This window comes from Rhodnius prolixus, unplaced genomic scaffold (assembly GCF_049639745.1).
Source record: "Rhodnius prolixus isolate KJV_2025 unplaced genomic scaffold, Rpr scaffold_1, whole genome shotgun sequence".
Lineage (NCBI taxonomy): Eukaryota > Metazoa > Arthropoda > Insecta > Hemiptera > Reduviidae > Rhodnius > Rhodnius prolixus.
This window is the reverse complement of record NW_027411581.1, coordinates 53168499-53190044: the sequence shown is the minus strand read 5'-3', so window position 1 is coordinate 53190044 and position 21546 is coordinate 53168499. Positions and strand designations below refer to the sequence as shown.

The following is a 21546-nucleotide window of genomic DNA, read 5'->3' as shown; positions in this document are numbered from 1 at the left end:
TTTTTAAATTAAAATTCGAATTAGTGCGGTTCTGGAGAAAGAACCAGGTAGGTTTTTCTCTAAAGTTCCAATGTAGAGTGTATTGATGGAGAATAAATAAATAAGCTGGGAAATTACAAGTTACTAAGTTGTGTAAATGTAAGGGTTCACTTTTTATTTTATTTTTTCTTCTCTTTACTTTCGTTACATTACAAGCATTCTCATTTTCTTTGAGATGCAGGGGATACTTAGGTTGACCAATCTAAAGACACCTCTAAAGATTGGATGATTAGATGTCTATGTTACGATTGTGATCATGTTTTTTGTACAAAAATAAAATTACTCTATAAATTAAAATACAATATAGTTCAGTTATTTAATTCTGGTTTATTGAAATCATGTCAAACCATGTATATAACTTAACTGAATAACTTTATTCCGCAGGTTCCACAAATTTATCATTCGTATGAAGTGAAGCCCAAAATTGCATACGTTCAGGTAAAAACTTGCTATTATGCGTTATTCCTTTATTTTCAAAACTGATGAAATTCTGTTGTTGTTTATCCCACCGAGGCCAGCTAAAGTCAGATCCATCAGGAGTAGGATTTCTGCCAGAAAAAGGAATAAATAAATAAAACTCATAAGATAAAGCACTACTTCCATAAAAGATAAAAAATAACTGGCGAGAAGTAGCCACAATCACCATGATGCAGCAATTCCTTTCATATCCATGTCGTTGGTAAGAACATAATTAAAAGTCAGACAAGAATATTCGAATTAGCAAGCGGCTGTGAAGCTTTTGAGCTGAAGAGGTAAGTTACTTAGTTCAGCGTCTGTCATAAAAGAACATCCAGTAGCTTTAGGCAACCAGGACACCTCCTAGCTGTTTTGCTAGTAACCGTCCTGGGTTAGGACGATAGCCCATGTCGACTCAATCTGGCTTCATGCTTTTTTTACTTGGCCAAAAAAGTTAGAAAACATCTTCAATGGGAGTAAGTTAATCCAGGCCGAGCGGAGATTACGGCAGGAAGAGAAAAAACGTCTTTAGTTTGCCCAGATTACTCTTCAATTGCTACTTAGCCTCTGGCACTTGAGGACCACATAAAAAAAATATTAAAAAAACATTCTGGCAGGATCCAGAGAGACCTTGATAAAATGCTAGGTTTTTAGGACTCTTCCCTTATCAGGCAGCTTTCACTAACCTATAATCTTTGTGTAGACTTCTCAGAAATTGTGAAGACGTCTTAAATTAAAGATAGTACAATATCACTTGAAATTTTAAAAATAAAAATAATTACCCAGAATATACGAAATTAACAATTAATTTCAACAGTATGTGTGATACATTCAAGTCGGAGCTTGTTGTAGACGGTGGTATTGCAATCGGGTTCTTATATCGCCAAATTAATGTTGCGTCATCTAGATGGGCAGCTCCTGAAAATAAAATTTCAGTGTGAAACACTGAAAGGCTGTATTTTCTCTAATTGCAATTCTTAAAGTTACAGGTGTCGGTCGCCAGTGACCCCGAACTAGTGAGAGAATCTTAAGTATATCAAGGTAATAATTGGGAACTTGTAAAATGCTATGGTTTTAGAACATATATCACTAAATTTAAAAAAAAAAATCTATATTATTTTTCTGACGGTAACTAACCTAACAGCAGAAAGAAAAATTGTAGGAACTAGTTGGCGCTAATAACCCAGTAGTTGATGCCAAAAAAAAGTAACTAGTTGTTTTCTCTTAACATCTCACTAGTGGAATAGTAGTAAAATAATTGCAATAGCAGAAGCGTAGCCAAAACTCAACATTAGTCATCCAGAAGCGAGAATTCTTCCAACAGATCATGCCCAGCCCTATAAAACGAAATTAACCCTGCGGAATATTCAAAAAACTTGTCGGAAATATGTTCTAGATCATGCTGCAAACAGTCATTATTTGGCATCTGCAGTTTATCATTTGTTCTGTTAAATTATTCATGTTTTTCGAGGCTGGCGATTAACCGTTTTAAAGGTGTTATTTAAGAATTGATCTGCTTGTGTTCTAATGAAACTAATCAACATCTTGCCGTAAGAAGGGTAAAAAATACCATAAAGGCCGATTTTAAATTTTACTTTTATTTATTTATTTATAAATCAAATTTAGCCGACTCACTCATTAATTTTACCAGAAATTTCAAGCTAAATAGTAATCGAATGCTTTTGACATCCTTACCTCGTAACACTTTTTTGCCGAACAAAATTTCTTGATAACTGTGCTCGACTTCATAGTCAAAGTAATACAAATAGTGCGGCCCTTTATGCAATTTTAGGGCAGTAGGGACTGCTGAATTGCGTCTATCGCCGAACATCTAAAAAATAAATCTGCTTTACAAACTATCTTAACTAAAGCAGTCTTAACTAAAACCAAGTTTTACTTTAAGTTAAGCTAACCTTTTTAATTAATTCCAGTAAGCGTCAATGTGGTTCACAATAATTAAAAAGATCACATTTCGGTCGAGCGAAAATTTATCAAACTTTAACATATTTAACAAAAAACCATTGGTTGCCGACTACACTCTCTACCTGTTTTTAGTCAGCCATTCTTAGAATATTTCAGGAGAATTTATTTTTAGAACTTTCATAGTGAGCGAAAAGAAATTGACAGTTGTCGCAGTAGAGTTACTTTGGTGTATTAAGTAGTAGGTAGTTGGAAATGCATGGAATTCAACAATCCGCCAGCGTATGGACATTTACCATCACCGAACTTGATACATTTCTATTATTAAAATTAACTAGCAATAAAACATATGATACCAACGATACATTGAATGATACATCCAAATAAAATAAAAAAAACATTAAATGAAAACTCAAATTTAAATTTTAAGAGAATGTATCATAAAGTTGGAAGTATACGTAATAGTAGTAAATTATACATACATCAGATATATTTTTAAATAAATCCAACGTAATCTGTTGACCATCAAAGTAATATTCTCTTATTTTCTTTGTGATTTTATCTGGATTCAACGAAGTTTCCTTATATTGCAACAAACCTGGCGCTTTTTCATCGAAATTTTGATTAAGATCAGCTAAGGCACTTGAATTGCGGAAGTAGTCTGTAATTAAAAGAAACTGAAACTGAGCACTTTAAAACGTAAAGCTCAAAATAAAGTCAAATTTTCTAGATTTGAGTTTTCATCGCAAATACATTTTATGAAGAATCACTGAATACAATAAAATAATGAACATATATTCTATATGTGTATGAGCAAAGTCAGATATCTCAAAAACAAAAATTCAGAATTTAAAACTCTAAAGAATTTAGTTCTACACTGAAGAAGAAGATAAATTTACCAAAACTTCGGAGAGAATTAATTACTTTGACTGTTTTGATTTGATATGATTAATTTAATCATTACCTCCACTTTGGCCAGATCCTTCTATACTAACAGTACCTATAATCCATGGAAGTGGAGCTGGTTCTGATGTTTGTGGATCGAATGGTATAAATGGATTACTTGAGTTGGTATCAATAATCGGCAACATGTTGTAATCAGTTTCATCTCCTGTCTTTAAATAGATATTGTTACTTTGTAATCTAATTTTTTTTTTTTTTCATATGGATATCTAACAATTAACTTATTAGAGAAACAATCATTTTTACTGACAATTTAAAACTACATGCAATTAAGTTGTGCAGTTCTTTGTAACTAAAAAGACCAGGTAGCAGACTGGTCACCTAAAAGGAACAATTTTTAGTTACTGAAACCAGACATGGAACCTAGCCTACCACACGTTGCGATGAAATTAAGAGAGCTCTATCCTCTTATTAACCGACGGATACCTCTGGAACCTCATTCAATAAACACTTTTGTACTTCAACCACAGACAGTTACTAACTTACTCTTGCTCCGAATGCTGGATGCTTATAAGACTACAATGAATGAGCAGCAAGTATTCCAAAATGTGCAACATATTGCTTCAGGGAGCACAATGGTTCATTCTGAATAAACAAATTCATCAGAATAAATAAAAATAAATGTTATAGACAAGACAGCACATGGTAGATAAGAAGATTTGCACAAAACTTTCAGCGTAAATGTTTGGCGCTTTTAGTTTTTTATCATAATCCAAACAAAATGATACCCTGACAAAGACGCTGAGACCCAACCTTTAAAAGAGACACATGGTAGATAGGTATATAAACTTATTAGAATCATAGCATATCATCATAGGAGTGGTTTTAAGTATAAGAATTTATGGATAATAAAAGAAAACATCACTATCGAAATTATCTCGAATTCAGGGCAAAATTTTCTGCTGTACTGTTTTCTTCACTAGTCTGTTAATATTTTAATATTTAAGCAGGCTTTCTTTTATACTTAGTTTAAGGAGAGAAGTGTTGTCTCAAGCAATTGATTATTAATTATTAACTGAAAATTAATTATAAATAGATTTCTTACTACATATTCGGTGTATAATTCAACCATCTCATAAGCATTTTTTGTCTTTAAACAGTCCAAGATCATTTGACTGGAATTCACAGAACAGTTAAGTTGTTTTGCCAAGTGTATTGCTTGACTCCTCGCTACTCCAGGTGGTACGGTCACCCAACAACTGACAGCTGTTCCTGATTGAGAGACTGCTTTATGAAACAAACCTATTAAAAATAAAGCAAATATATTAAAACATTCTTAGGAATTCTTTTTATTTTACATTACAAGCGTAGGGAAAATAGTGTGGGTAACTGAGAGATGATGAGGACGGAAATATAAAAGTGAAGAGACCTAGCAAATCAAATAGGAAATTAAATCTAGTTTTATGTAGTTCTGCGCTCTCTGTAAGCTAGCTTTCAAGGTGACAGGAGTGAAGGGAGGGTTGAATGAAAAAGGGATAAAATAGAAAGGATGACGCCACGTGGTGTCGTAGGAGGCGATAAGCAAACATACTTTACTGTAAACTCCTTTTATTAACTATTGAATAAAATCCTGGCCTAGGCCGGTAATCAAACCAAACCAAGAACCACTATACATATTAGCTTTGCGAGTCTCGCCTGTAAAAGCTAGGCTACCGTGGCGCCTAGGACGGAAGAGCATTGAAGGTAGAGGAGAATATCTTGATCTCACTGGTTAGAAGAGAATTCTGTTCTTTTATTCAATGGGGTTGGGCTTGCCGGAACGAGACAGTATTATAGTACTCCTTAATAACATGTCCTCAGCGTTAGAGGATTCTACTAGGTTAAGTAGAAAGGTCAATTATGTAGTCAGCGTATTGTAGAGAAAGTTCTAAGTTTGGATTAGATTTAAATTAAACCCCAATATTAACTTAATTCAGTGTTTGATCAAAATCTGAGATGGATTGGCATAATAGAATAAATCTTACGAAATATCTCTGCCGTTCGGTGAACACATTTGGTAATGTAGAGCCATGCTGTCTCACCAATCAGGTGAGTAGGATAGTCAACAGTAAAAATTAAGTAAATTAGAGGAGCTAGAAGGCTCCCCTTACAGGATGGAGAGAATACATCAAATAAATTTAGACAATCCAGATTTGTTTCACAATTTAGATAATTTACTTATTATAATATTCATTATTGCTTACCTCTGCTCATCGGCGAATACATATGATAATGTGCAGATGCACCACCGGCACTTTCGCCAATTAACGTCACCTGATCTGGGTCTCCACCGAAATTGGCAATATTTTTGCGAACCCATACAAGCGCCATAACTTGATCTTTCATCCCCATATTTCCAGCCATTATGTTATCTTCCATGCTGATGAATCCTTTTGCAAATTAAAAGCATCATTTAGAAAATTTGAAGGAATGAGTATACATGTACTTAACACAATTTGGGGAAATATGTCTGAGTGGGAATGTCCTTCAGCTTCCTTAATGTTTTCGGCCAGGGTAGTAATGTTAGGTAGCTGGATTTATAGGGATATGATTTTACTGAAAGAGCGATTCACTGGTAAGGAAAAGCGCAGCAACCTGCATTAGATTGCTGAGGACCAGTATCTCCAAAAAAGTATTTGAAAAGAAAGGGGAGAGGCGTCTACCCTTCGGAGGCTAAAAAGAAAAGACAGCGAATGTGTCACTTTTCTCATCGGTATTATGGATTATAACACCTGAAGAAGCTGGTTCTGGAAGGTAATAGCGCTTATATTATATGTGCCGTTTATTTTGATATTGGGGCAAGTCTATTTGTTGTTATTTCGAGATATTTAAGGTTTTGGGGTTCAATAAATTTAAAAATATTTGTAAATATTAATAGACATATTTTTTGTATTTTGTGATATTAGATAATTTAAGTTTATAATCCAATAGTGTTTATAGTGCTGTCTAAGAAAAATAAAGGTTTTATTTTAACTAAATGGACTTGCCTCACTTTCAAAATTAATGAATTATTGTAATCGTTGATTTAAATGGATAATATTTCAGTCGTATCAGACTTTTTTTAACAATAAAACAAAATACTAATCAATAGTTCAACAATAATCCTTCTTTTTTGTCTGAATTGCCTTCATATTCAGATTCTGATTCCAAGATTCTTCTTTTATTACAAATTGTCATGGATCTTATTTCTACAAACATAATAAAATTACTTGCAAATGAGGATTTTAAATGGCGTTATTACCCAGAAAAGTATTTTAATTTTATTTTTGTTACCTACCAAATTCACTTTCAAGATGTATCAGAGTTATAATTACCGTTGAAATCGGTTTCAGCCATTTTTTCTTTTTATAAATTAAACCACAATCCGTTATTAATTTTCAAATAATAGAACATTTTTCGTACACCGAGCACAAAACAACACAACTTACTTGATAGCCGATAATTTAAGTCGAATGTTATAAAATTTACAATTTTCAGAGCCAATAGTACTAAAATTTCCCAATGTTGGTGTTATTATTGAAATACGAAATTAAGATGTACTTATTATTATTAAATAATAATAAATTTTACGAAATATTATACAATCACCGATCACCAATATCAAAGATAGATAGATAAAACACCCAACATTATTCCGACATGATGTTAAACGATCAAAATTGCTTCACCTTACAGCAACCAGAATTAAATTTTGGAGTACATTAAAAAATTTCAACCTAAGATAGACTTACACCGTTTTCAAATTAAACATATTTACAATATTGTTAAGAGCTAAAATTTCCATCTCCCAAATATAAGGATTCTGAATTTTTTTTGACTCTAAAATGTTTACAGATAAAAAGTTTTATCTGTAATTACCATTATCTTGATTTCTTCTCAAAAATGGACTTGCCCCACTTTCAAAATAAACGGCTCATATAGTGGGCTTAATTTCACAAAAAACCGTGACCCAAAAAAATTTCAACTCTCAATATCTTCTCATTTTATAGATCAATACACAAAAGAACTATAGCTTATTACTGAGGAAAACAGAGTGTATAAGAGAACAAAATTTCATACAAATATGTACTTTACAAAAGGAGATATATAGTGGGCGTTATTTCACAAAAAACCATGACCCAAAAAAATTTCAACTCTCAATATCTTTTCATTTTATGGATCAATACGCAAAAAACTATAGCTTATTACTGAGGAAAACAGAGTGTATAAGAGAACAAAATTTCATACATATATGTTCTATACAAAACGAGATATATAGTGGGCGTTATTTCACAAAAAACCATGACCGAAAAAAATTTCAACTCTCAATATCTTCGCATTTTATGGATCAATACGCAAAAAACTATAGCTTATTACTGAGGAAAACAGAGTGTATAAGAGAAAAAAATTTCATAAAAATATGTTCGATACAAAACGAGATATATAGTGGACGTTATTTAAAAAAAACCATGACCCAAAAAAACTTCAACTCTCAATATCTTCTCATTTTATAGATCAATACACAAAAGAACTGTAGCTTATTACTGAGGAAAACAGAGTGTATAAGAGAACAAAATTTCATACAAATATGTTCTTTAAAAAAGGAGATATATAGTGGGCGTTATTTCACAAAAAACCATGACCCAAAAAATTTCAACTCTCAATATCTTCTCATTTTATGGATCAATACACAGAAGAACTATAGCTTATTACTGAGGAAAACAGAGTGTATAAGAGAAAAAAATTTCATACAAATATGTTCGATACAAAACGAGATATATAGTGGACGTTATTTAACAAAAAACCATGACCCAAAAAAATTTCAACTCTCAATATCTTCTCATTTTATGGATCAATACACAGAAGAACTATAGCTTATTACTGAGGAAAACAGAGTGAATAAGAGAACAAAATTTCAAACAAATATGTTCTATACAAAACGAGATATATAGTGGGCGTTATTACAAAAAATCCATGACCCAAAAAAATTTCAACTCTCAATATCTTCGCATTTTATGGATCAATACGCAAAAGAACTATACTTTATTACTGAGGAAACCAGAGTGTATAAAAGAACAAAATTTCATACAAATATACTCTATACAAAAGAAGATATTTAGCGGGCGTAATTTCGCAAAAAACCATGACCCAAAAAATTTCAACTCTATATCTTCTCATTTTATGGATCAATAGACAGAATAACTATAGCTTATTACTGAGGAAAACAGAGTGAATAAGAGAACAAAATTTCATACAAATATGTTCTTTACAAACGGAGATATGTAGTGGGCGTAATTTCACAAAAAACCATGACCCAAAAAATTTCAACTCTCAATATCTTTTCATTGTATGGATCAATACGCAAAAAACTATAGCTTATTACTGAGGAAAACAGAGTGTATAAGAGAACAAAATTTCATACAAATATGTTCTTTACAAACGGAGATATATAGTGGGCGTAATTTCACAAAAAAACCATGACCCAAAAAAATTTCAACTCTCAATATCTTCTCATTTTATGGATCAATACACAAAAGAACTATAGCTTATTACTGAGGAGAACCGTGTGTATACGAGAACAAAATTTCATACTAATATACTCTATAGAAAAGGAGATATATAGCGGGCGTAATTTCACAAAAAAACATGACCCAAAAAAATTTCACCTCTCAATATCTTCTCATTTTATAGATCAATCCACAAAAGAACTATAGCTTATTACTGAGGAAAACAGAGTGTATAAGGGAACAAAATTTCATACAAATATGTTCTATACAAAACGAGATATATAGTGGGCGTTATTTCACAAAAAACCATGACCCAAAAAAATTTCAACTCTCAATATCTTCGCATTTTAAGAAACAATACGCAAAAGAACTATACATTATTACTGAGGAAAACAGTGTATACGAGAACAAAATTTCATACAAATATGTTCTTTACAAAAGGAGATATACAGTGGGCGTAATTTCACAAAAAACCATGACCCAAAAAAATTTCAACTCTCAATATCTTCTCATTTAATGGATCAATACACAGAAGAACTATAGCTTATTACTGAGGAAAACCGTGTGTATACGCGAACAAAATTTCATACTAATATACTCTATAGAAAAGGAGATATATAGCGGGCGTAATTTCACAAAAAAACATGACCCAAAAAAATTTCAACTCTTAATATCTTCTCATTTTATAGATCAATACACAAAAGAACTATAGCTTAATACTAAGGAAAACAGAGTGTATAAGAGAACAAAATTTCATACAAATATGTTCTTTACAAAAGGAGATATACAGTGGGCGTAATTTCTCAAATAAACCATGACCCAAAAAAATTTCAACTCTAGATATCTTTTCATTTTATGGATCAATACGCAAAAAACTATAGCTTATTACTGAGGAAAACAAAGTGTATAAGGGAACAAAATTTCATACAAATATGTTCTATACAAAACGAGATATATAGTGGGCGTTATTTCACAAAAAACCATGACCGAAAAAAATTTCAACTCTCAATATCTTCGCATTTTATGGATCAATACGCAAAAAACTATAGCTTATTACTGAGGAAAACAGAGTGTATAAGAGAAAAAAATTTCATACAAATATGTTCGATACAAAACGAGATATATAGTGGACGTTATTTAACAAAAAACCATGACCCAAAAAAATTTCAACTCTCAATATCTTCTCATTTTATAGATCAATACACAAAAGAACTGTAGCTTATTACTGAGGAAAACAGAGTGTATAAGAGAACAAAATTTCATACAAATATGTTCTTTAAAAAATGAGATATATAGTGGGCGTTATTTCACAAAAAACCATGACCGAAAAAAATTTCAACTCTCAATATCTTCTCATTTTATGGATCAATACACACAAGAACGATAGCTTATTACTGAGGAAAACAGAGTGTATAAGAGAAAAAAATTTCATACAAATATGTTCGATACAAAACGAGATATATAGTGGACGTTAATTAACAAAAAACCATGACTCAAAACAATTTCAACTCTCAATATCTTCTCATTTTATAGATCAATACACAAAAGAACTGTAGCTTATTAATGAGGAAAACAGAGTGTATAAGAGAACAAAATTTCATACAAATATGTTCTTTAAAAAAGGAGATATATAGTGGGCGTTATTTCACAAAAAACCATGACCCAAAAAAATTTCAACTCTCAATATCTTCTCATTTTATGGATCAATACACAGAAGAACTATAGCTTATTACTGAGGAAAACAGAGTGTATAAGAGAACAAAATTTCATACAAATATACTCTATACAAAAGAAGATGTTTAGCGGGCGTAATTTCGCAAAAAACCATTACCCAAAAAAATTTCAACTCTCAATATCTTCTCATATTATGGATCAATACACAGAAGAACTATAGCTTATTACTGAGGAAAACAGAGTGAATAAGAGAACAAAATTTCAAAGAAATATGTTCTATACAAAACGAGATATATAGTGGGCGTTATTTCACAAAATCCATGACCCAAAAAAATTTCAACTCTCAATATCTTCGCATTTTATGGATCAATACGCAAAAGAACTATACTTTATTACTGAGGAAAACAGAGTGTATAAAAGAACAAAATTTCATACAAATATACTTTATACAAAAGAAGATATTTAGCGGGCGTAATTTCGCAAAAAATCATGACCCAAAAAAATTTCAACTCTATATCTTCTCATTTTATGGATCAATAGACAGAAGAACTATAGCTTATTACTCAGGAAAACAGAGTGAATAAGAGAACAAAATTTCATACAAATATGTTCTTTACAAACGGAGATATGTAGTGGGCGTAATTTCACAAAAAACCATGACCCAAAAAAATTTCAACTCTCAATATCTTTTCATTTTATGGATCAATACGCAAAAAAGTATAGCTTATTACTGAGGAAAACAGAGTGTATACGAGAACAAAATTTCATACAAATATGTTCTTTACAAACGGAGATATATAGTGGGCGTAATTTCACAAAAAACCATGACCCAAAAAAATTTCAACTCTCAATATCTTCTCATTTAATGGATCAATACACAGAAGAACTATAGCTTATTACTGAGGAAAACAGAGTGAATAAGAGAACAAAATTTCATACAAATATGTTCTATACAAAACGAGATATATAGTGGGCGTTATTTTACAAAAAACCATGACCCAAAAAAATTTCAACTCTCAATATCTTTTCATTTTATGGATCAATACGCAAAAAACTATAGCTTATTACTGAGGAAAACAGAGTGTATAAGAGAAAAAAATTTCATACAAATATGTTCGATACAAAACGGAGATATATAGTGGGCGTAATTTCACAAAAAAAACATGACCCAAAAAAATTTCAACTCTCAATATCTTCTCATTTTATAGATCAATACACAAAAGAACTATAGCTTATTACTGAGGAAAACCGTGTGTATACGCGAACAAAATTTCATACTAATATACTCTATAGAAAAGGAGATATATAGCGGGCGTAATTTCACAAAAAAACATGACCCAAAAAAATTTCAACTCTTAATATCTTCTCATTTTATGGATCAATACGCAAAAAACTATAGCTTATTACTGAGGAAAACAGAGTGTATAAGAGAACAAAATTTCATACAAATATGTTCGATACAAAACGAGATATATAGTGGGCGTTGTTTCACAAAAAACCATGACCCAAAAAATTTTCAACTCTCAATATCTTCTCATTTTATAGATCAATACACAAAAGAACTATAGCATATTACTGAGGAAAACAGAGTGTATAAGGGAACAAAATTTCATACAAATATGTTCTATACAAAACGAGATATATAGTGGGCATTATTTCACAAAAAACCATGACCCAAAAAAATTTCAACTCTCAATATCTTCGCATTTTATGAAACAATACGCAAAAGAACTATACTTTATTACTGAGGAAAACAGAGTGTATACGAGAACAAAATTTCATACAAATATGTTCTTTACAAAAGGAGATATACAGTGGGCGTAATTTCACAAAAAACCATGACCGAAAAAAATTTCAACTCTCAATATCTTTTCATTTTATGGATCAATACGCAAAAAACTATAGCTTATTACTGAGGAAAACAGAGTGTATAAGAGAACAAAATTTCATACAAATATACTCTATACAAAAGAAGAGATTTAGCGGGCGTTATTAAAAAAAAAACCATGACCCAAAAAAATTTTAACTCTGGATATCTTCTCATTTTATGGATCAATACACAGAAGAACTATAGCTTATTACTGAGGAAAACAGAGTGTATACGAGAACAAAATTTCATACAAATATGTTCTTTACAAAAGGAGATATACAGTGGGCGTAATTTCACAAAAATACCATGACCCAAAAAAATTTCAACTCTCAATATCTTTGCATTTTATGGATCAATACGCAAAAAAATATAGCTTATTACTGAGGAAAACAGAGTGTATAAGAGAACAAAATTTCATACAAATATGTTCTATACACAACGAGATATATAGTGGGCGTTATTTCACAAAAAACCATGACCCAAAAAAATTTCAACTCTCAATATCTTCTCATTTTATGGGTCAGTACACAAAAGAACTATAGTTTATTACTGAGGAAAACAGAGTGTATAAGAGAACAAACTTTCATACAAATATGTTCTTTACAAAAGGAGATATATAGTGGGCGTTATTTCACAAAAAACCATGACCCAAAAAAATTTCAACTCTCAATATCTTCGCATTTTAAGAAACAATACGCAAAAGAAGTATAGCTTATTACTGAGGAAAACAGAGTGAATAAGAGAACAAAATTTCATACAAATATGTTCTTTACAAACGGAGATATGTAGTGGGCGTAATTTCACAAAAAACCATGACCCAAAAAAATTTCAACTCTCAATATCTATTCATTTTATGGATCAATACGCAAAAAACTATAGCTTATTACTGAGGAAAACAGAGTGTATACGAGAACAAAATTTCATACAAATATGTTCTTTACAAACGGAGATATATAGTGGGCGTAATTTCACAAAAAACCATGACCCAAAAAAATTTCAACTCTCAATATCTTCTCATTTAATGGATCAATACACAGAAGAACTATAGCTTATTACTGAGGAAAACAGAGTGAATAAGAGAACAAAATTTCATACAAATATGTTCTATACAAAACGAGATATATAGTGGGCGTTATTTTACAAAAAACCATGACCCAAAAAAATTTCAACTCTCAATATCTTTTCATTTTATGGATCAATACGCAAAAAACTATAGCTTATTACTGAGGAAAACAGAGTGTATAAGAGAAAAAAATTTCATACAAATATGTTCGATACAAAACGGAGATATATAGTGGGCGTAATTTCACAAAAAAAACATGACCCAAAAAAATTTCAACTCTCAATATCTTCTCATTTTATGGATCAATACACAAAAGAACTATAGCTTATTACTGAGGAAAACCGTGTGTATACGCGAACAAAATTTCATACTAATATACTCTATAGAAAAGGAGATATATAGCGGGCGTAATTTCACAAAAAAACATGACCCAAAAAAATTTTAACTCTTAATATCTTCTCATTTTATAAATCAATACACAAAAGAACTATAGCTTAATACTAAGGAAAACAGAGTGTATAAGAGAACAAAATTTCATACAAATATGTTCTTTACAAAAGGAGATATACAGTGGGCGTAATTTCACAAATAAACCATGACCCAAAAAAATTTCAACTCTAGATATCTTTTTATTTTATGGATCAATACGCAAAAAACTATAGCTTATTACTGAGGAAAACAGAGTGTATAAGAGAACAAAATTTCATACAAATATGTTCGGTACAAAACGAGATATGTAGTGGGCGTTATTTCACAAAAAACCATGACCCAAAAAAATTTCAACTCTCAATATCTTCGCATTTTATGGATCAATACGCAAAAGAACTATACTTTATTACTGAGGAAAACAGAGTGTATACGAGAACAAAATTTCACACAAATATGTTCTTTACAAAAGGAGATATACAGTGGGCGTAATTTCACAAAAATACCATGACCCAAAAAAATTTGAACTCTAGATATCTTTTCATTTTATGGATCAATACGCAAAAAACTATAGCTTATTACTGAGGAAAACAGAGTGTATAAGAGAACAAAATTTCATACAAATATGTTCGATACAAAACGAGATATATAGTGGGCGTTGTTTCACTAAAAACCATGACCCAAAAAATTTTCAACTCTCAATATCTTCTCATTTTATAGATCAATACACAAAAGAACTATAGCTTATTACTGAGGAAAACAGAGTGTATAAGGGAACAAAATTTCATACAAATATGTTCTATACAAAACGAGATATATAGTGGGCATTATTTCACAAAAAACCATGACCCAAAAAAATTTCAACTCTCAATATCTTCGCATTTTATGAAACAATACGCAAAAGAACTATACTTTATTACTGAGGAAAACAGAGTGTATACGAGAACAAAATTTCATACAAATATGTTCTTTACAAAAGGAGATATACAGTGGGCGTAATTTCACAAAAAACCATGACCCAAAAAAATTTCAACTCTCAATATCTTTTCATTTTATGGATCAATACGCAAAAAACTATAGCTTATTACTAAGGAAAACAGAGTGTATAAGAGAAAAAAATTTCATACAAATATGTTCTTTACAAACGGAGATATATAGTGGGCGTAATTTCACAAAAAAAACATGACCCAAAAAAAATTCAACTCTCAATATCTTCTCATTTTATGGATCAATACACAAAAGAACTATAGCTTATTACTGAGGAAAACCGTGTGTATACGCGAACAAAATTTCATACTAATATACTCTATAGAAAAGGAGATATATAGCGGGCGTAATTTCACAAAAAAACATGACCCAAAAAAATTTCATCTCTTAATATCTTCTCATTTTATAGATCAATACACAAAAGAACTATAGCTTAATACTAAGGAAAACAGAGTGTATAAGAGAACAAAATTTCATACAAATATACTCTATACAAAAGAAGATATTTAGCGGGCGTTATTAAAAAAAAAACCATGACCCAAAAAAATTTTAACTCTAGATATCTTCTCATTTTATGGATCAATACACAGAAGAACTATAGCTTATTACTGAGGAAAACAGAGTGTATACGAGAACAAAATTTCATACAAATATGTTCTTTACAAAAGGAGATATACAGTGGGCGTAATTTCACAAAAATACCATGACCCAAAAAAATTTCAACTCTAGATATCTTTTCATTTTATGGATCAATACGCAAAAAACTATAGCTTATTACTGAGGAAAACAGAGTGTATACGAGAACAAAATTTCATACTAATATACTATATAGAAAAGGAAATATATAGCGGGCGTAATTTCACAAAAAAACATGACCCAAAAAAATTTCAACTCTAGATATCTTCTCATTTTATGGATCAATACACAGAAAAACTATAGCTTATTACTGAGGAAAACAGAGTGTATAAGAGAACAAAATTTTATACAAATATGTTCTATACAAAACGAGATATATAGTGGGCGTTATTTCACAAAAAACCATGACTCAAAAAACTTTCAACTCTCAATATCTTCTCATTTTATGGATCAATACGGAAAAGAACTATAGCTTATTACTGAGGAAAACAGAGTGTATAAGGGAACAAAATTTCATACAAATATGTTCTATACAAAACGAGATATATAGTGGGCATTATTTCACAAAAAACCATGACCCAAAAAAATTTCAACTCTCAATATCTTCGCATTTTATGAAACAATACGCAAAAGAACTATACTTTATTACTGAGGAAAACAGAGTGTATACGAGAACAAAATTTCATACAAATATGTTCTTTACAAAAGGAGATATACAGTGGGCGTAATTTCACAAAAAACCATGACCCAAAAAAATTTCAACTCTCAATATCTTTTCATTTTATGGATCAATACGCAAAAAACTATAGCTTATTACTAAGGAAAACAGAGTGTATAAGAGAAAAAAATTTCATACAAATATGTTCTTTACAAACGGAGATATATAGTGGGCGTAATTTCACAAAAAAAACATGACCCAAAAAAAATTCAACTCTCAATATCTTCTCATTTTATGGATCAATACACAAAAGAACTATAGCTTATTACTGAGGAAAACCGTGTGTATACGCGAACAAAATTTCATACTAATATACTCTATAGAAAAGGAGATATATAGCGGGCGTAATTTCACAAAAAAACATGACCCAAAAAAATTTCAACTCTTAATATCTTCTCATTTTATAGATCAATACACAAAAGAACTATAGCTTAATACTAAGGAAAACAGAGTGTATAAGAGAACAAAATTTCATACAAATATACTCTATACAAAAGAAGATATTTAGCGGGCGTTATTAAAAAAAAAACCATGACCCAAAAAAATTTTAACTCTAGATATCTTCTCATTTTATGGATCAATACACAGAAGAACTATAGCTTATTACTGAGGAAAACAGAGTGTATACGAGAACAAAATTTCATACAAATATGTTCTTTACAAAAGGAGATATACAGTGGGCGTAATTTCACAAAAATACCATGACCCAAAAAAATTTCAACTCTCAATATCTTCGCATTTTATGAAACAATACGCAAAAGAACTATACTTTATTACTGAGGAAAACAGAGTGTATACGAGAACAAAATTTCATACAAATATGTTCTTTACAAAAGGAGATATACAGTGGGCGTAATTTCACAAAAAACCATGACCCAAAAAAATTTCAACTCTCAATATCTTTTCATTTTATGGATCAATACGCAAAAAACTATAGCTTATTACTAAGGAAAACAGAGTGTATAAGAGAAAAAAATTTCATACAAATATGTTCTTTACAAACGGAGATATATAGTGGGCGTAATTTCACAAAAAAAACATGACCCAAAAAAAATTCAACTCTCAATATCTTCTCATTTTATGGATCAATACACAAAAGAACTATAGCTTATTACTGAGGAAAACCGTGTGTATACGCGAACAAAATTTCATACTAATATACTCTATAGAAAAGGAGATATACAGTGGGCGTAATTTCACAAAAAAACTATGACCCAAAAAAATTTCAACTCTCAATATCTTTTCATTTTATGGATCAATACGCAAAAAACTATAGCTTATTACTGAGGAAAACAGAGTGTATAAGAGAACAAAATTTCATACAAATATGTTCTATACAAAACGAGATATATAGTGGGCGTTATTTCACAAAAAACCATGACCCAAAAAAATTTCAACTCTCAATATCTTTGCATTTTATGGATCAATACGCAAAAAACTATAGCTTATTACTGAGGAAAACAGAGTGTATAAGAGAACAAAATTTCATACAAATATGTTCTATACAAAACGAGATATATAGTGGGCGTTATTTCACAAAAAACCATGACCCAAAAAAATTTCAACTCTTAATATCTTCTCATTTTATGGATCAGTACACAAAAGAACTATAGTTTATTACTGAGGAAAACAGAGTGTATAAGAGAACAAACTTTCATACAAATATGTTCTTTACAAAAGGAGATATAGGGTGGGCGTAATTTCACAAAAAAACATGACCCAAAAAAATTTCAACTCTCAATATCTTCTCATTTTTTAGATCAATACGTAAAACAACTATAGCTTATTACTGAGGAAAACAGAGTGTATAAGAGAACAAAATTTTATACAAATATGTTCTATACAAAACGAGATATATAGTGGGCGTTATTTCACAAAAAACCATGACTCAAAAAACTTTCAACTCTCAATATCTTCGCATTTTATGGATCAATACGGAAAAGAACTATACTTTATTACTGAGGGAAGCAGAGTGTATACGAGAACAAAATTTCATACTAATATACTCTATAGAAAAGGAGATATACAGTGGGCGTAATTTCACAAAAAAACTATGACCCAAAAAAATTTCAACTCTCAATATCTTTTCATTTTATGGATCAATACGCAAAAAACTATAGCTTATTACTGAGGAAAACAGAGTGTATAAGAGAACAAAATTTCATACAAATATGTTCTATACAAAACGAGATATATAGTGGGCGTTATTTCACAAAAAACCATGACCCAAAAAAATTTCAACTCTCAATATCTTTGCATTTTATGGATCAATACGCAAAAAACTATAGCTTATTACTGAGGAAAACAGAGTGTATAAGAGAACAAAATTTCATACAAATATGTTCTATACAAAACGAGATATATAGTGGGCGTTATTTCACAAAAAACCATGACCCAAAAAAATTTCAACTCTTAATATCTTCTCATTTTATGGATCAGTACACAAAAGAACTATAGTTTATTACTGAGGAAAACAGAGTGTATAAGAGAACAAACTTTCATACAAATATGTTCTTTACAAAAGGAGATATAGGGTGGGCGTAATTTCACAAAAAAACATGACCCAAAAAAATTTCAACTCTCAATACCTTCTCATTTTTTAGATCAATACGTAAAACAACTATAGCTTATTACTGAGGAAAACAGAGTGTATAAGAGAACAAAATTTCATACAAATATGTTCTATACAAAACGAGATATATAGTGGGCGTTATTTCACAAAAAACCATGACCCAAAAAAATTTCAACTCTTAATATCTTCTCATTTTATGGATCAGTACACAAAAGAACTATAGTTTATTACTGAGGAAAACAGAGTGTATAAGAGAACAAACTTTCATACAAATATGTTCTTTACAAAAGGAGATATAGGGTGGGCGTAATTTCACAAAAAAACATGACCCAAAAAAATTTCAACTCTCAATATCTTCTCATTTTTTAGATCAATACGTAAAACAACTATAGCTTATTACTGAGGAAAACAGAGTGTATAAGAGAACAAAATTTCATACAAATATGTTCTATACAAAACGAGATATATAGTGGGCGTTATTTCACAAAAAACCATGACCCAAAAAAATTTCAACTCTTAATATCTTCTCATTTTATGGATCAGTACACAAAAGAACTATAGTTTATTACTGAGGAAAACAGAGTGTATAAGAGAACAAACTTTCATACAAATATGTTCTTTACAAAAGGAGATATAGGGTGGGCGTAATTTCACAAAAAAACATGACCCAAAAAAATTTCAACTCTCAATATCTTCTCATTTTATGGATCAGTACACAAAAGAACTATAGTTTATTACTGAGGAAAACAGAGTGTATAAGAGAACAAACTTTCATACAAATATGTTCTATACAAAACGAGATATATAGTGGGCGTTATTTCACAAAAAACCATGACCCAAAAAAATTTCAACTCTTAATATCTTCTCATTTTATGGATCAGTACACAAAAGAACTATAGTTTATTACTGAGGAAAACAGAGTGTATAAGAGAACAAACTTTCATACAAATATGTTCTTTACAAAAGGAGATATATAGTGGGCGTTATTTCACAAAAAACCATGACCCAAAAAAATTTCAACTCTTAATATCTTCTCATTTTATGGATCAGTACACAAAAGAACTATAGTTTATTACTGAGGAAAACAGAGTGTATAAGAGAACAAACTTTCATACAAATATGTTCTTTACAAAAGGAGATATAGGGTGGGCGTAATTTCACAAAAAAACATGACCCAAAAAAATTTCAACTCTTAATATCTTCTCATTTTATGGATCAGTACACAAAAGAACTATAGTTTATTACTGAGGAAAACAGAGTGTATAAGAGAACAAACTTTCATACAAATATGTTCTTTACAAAAGGAGATATATAGTGGGCGTTATTTCACAAAAAACCATGACCCAAAAAAATTTCAACTCTTAATATCTTCTCATTTTATGGATCAGTACACAAAAGAACTATAGTTTATTACTGAGGAAAACAGAGTGTATAAGAGAACAAACTTTCATACAAATATGTTCTTTACAAAAGGAGATATAGGGTGGGCGTAATTTCACAAAAAAACATGACCCAAAAAAATTTCAACTCTTAATATCTTCTCATTTTATGGATCAGTACACAAAAGAACTATAGTTTATTACTGAGGAAAACAGAGTGTATAAGAGAACAAACTTTCATACAAATATGTTCTTTACAAAAGGAGATATATAGTGGGCGTTATTTCACAAAAAACCATGACCCAAAAAAATTTCAACTCTTAATATCTTCTCATTTTATGGATCAGTACACAAAAGAACTATAGTTTATTACTGAGGAAAACAGAGTGTATAAGAGAACAAACTTTCATACAAATATGTTCTTTACAAAAGGAGATATATAGTGGGCGTTATTTCACAAAAAACCATGACCCAAAAAAATTTCAACTCTTAATATCTTCTCATTTTATGGATCAGTACACAAAAGAACTATAGTTTATTACTGAGGAAAACAGAGTGTATAAGAGAACAAACTTTCATACAAATATGTTCTTTACAAAAGGAGATATAGGGTGGGCGTAATTTCACAAAAAAACATGACCCAAAAAAATTTCAACTCTCAATATCTTCTCATTTTTTAGATCAATACGTAAAACAACTATAGCTTATTACTGAGGAAAACAGAGTGTATAAGAGAACAAAATTTCATACAAATATGTTCTATACAAAACGAGATATATAGTGGGCGTTATTTCACAAAAAACCATGACCCAAAAAAATTTCAACTCTTAATATCTTCTCATTTTATGGATCAGTACACAAAAGAACTATAGTTTATTACTGAGGAAAACAGAGTGTATAAGAGAACAAACTTTCATACAAATATGTTCTTTACAAAAGGAGATATAGGGTGGGCGTAATTTCACAAAAAAACATGACCCAAAAAAATTTCAACTCTCAATATCTTCTCATTTTTTAGATCAATACGTAAAACAACTATAGCTTATTACTGAGGAAAACAGAGTGTATAAGAGAACAAAATTTCATACAAATATGTTCTATACAAAACGAGATATATAGTGGGCGTTATTTCACAAAAAACCATGACCCAAAAAAATTTCAACTCTTAATATCTTCTCATTTTATGGATCAGTACACAAAAGAACTATAGTTTATTACTGAGGAAAACAGAGTGTATAAGAGAACAAACTTTCATACAAATATGTTCTTTACAAAAGGAGATATAGGGTGGGCGTAATTTCACAAAAAAACATGACCCAAAAAAATTTCAACTCTCAATATCTTCTCATTTTTTAGATCAATACGTAAAACAACTATA

The 21546-nt window shown here is 30.4% G+C and overlaps 1 protein-coding gene across 5 annotated transcripts in view; it reads right to left on the bottom strand.

Moving 5' to 3' along the window:
- Window positions 1-139: 139 nt before the first annotated feature.
- Window positions 140-21546, bottom strand: part of LOC141449641 (venom carboxylesterase-6-like) — a 41510-nt gene continuing 20103 nt past the window's right edge. For 2 of the 5 annotated variants that reach the window (XM_074119264.1, XM_074119245.1), the window contains 7 exons: window positions 5562-5747; window positions 4424-4620; window positions 3380-3530; window positions 2898-3076; window positions 2191-2326; window positions 1278-1413; window positions 140-587 (listed from right to left, as the gene is read on the bottom strand). In XM_074119264.1, coding sequence (XP_073975365.1) covers window positions 413-587; window positions 1278-1413; window positions 2191-2326; window positions 2898-3076; window positions 3380-3530; window positions 4424-4620; window positions 5562-5747 — 1160 coding nt within the window. In that variant the 3' untranslated portion in view covers window positions 140-412. Of the gene's footprint in view, window positions 588-1277; window positions 1414-1632; window positions 1833-2190; window positions 2327-2408; window positions 2734-2897; window positions 3077-3379; window positions 3531-4423; window positions 4621-5561; window positions 5748-21546 lie in introns of those variants that run through there. The other 3 variants (XR_012455633.1, XR_012455632.1, XM_074119268.1) reach the window with 3 other exon arrangements.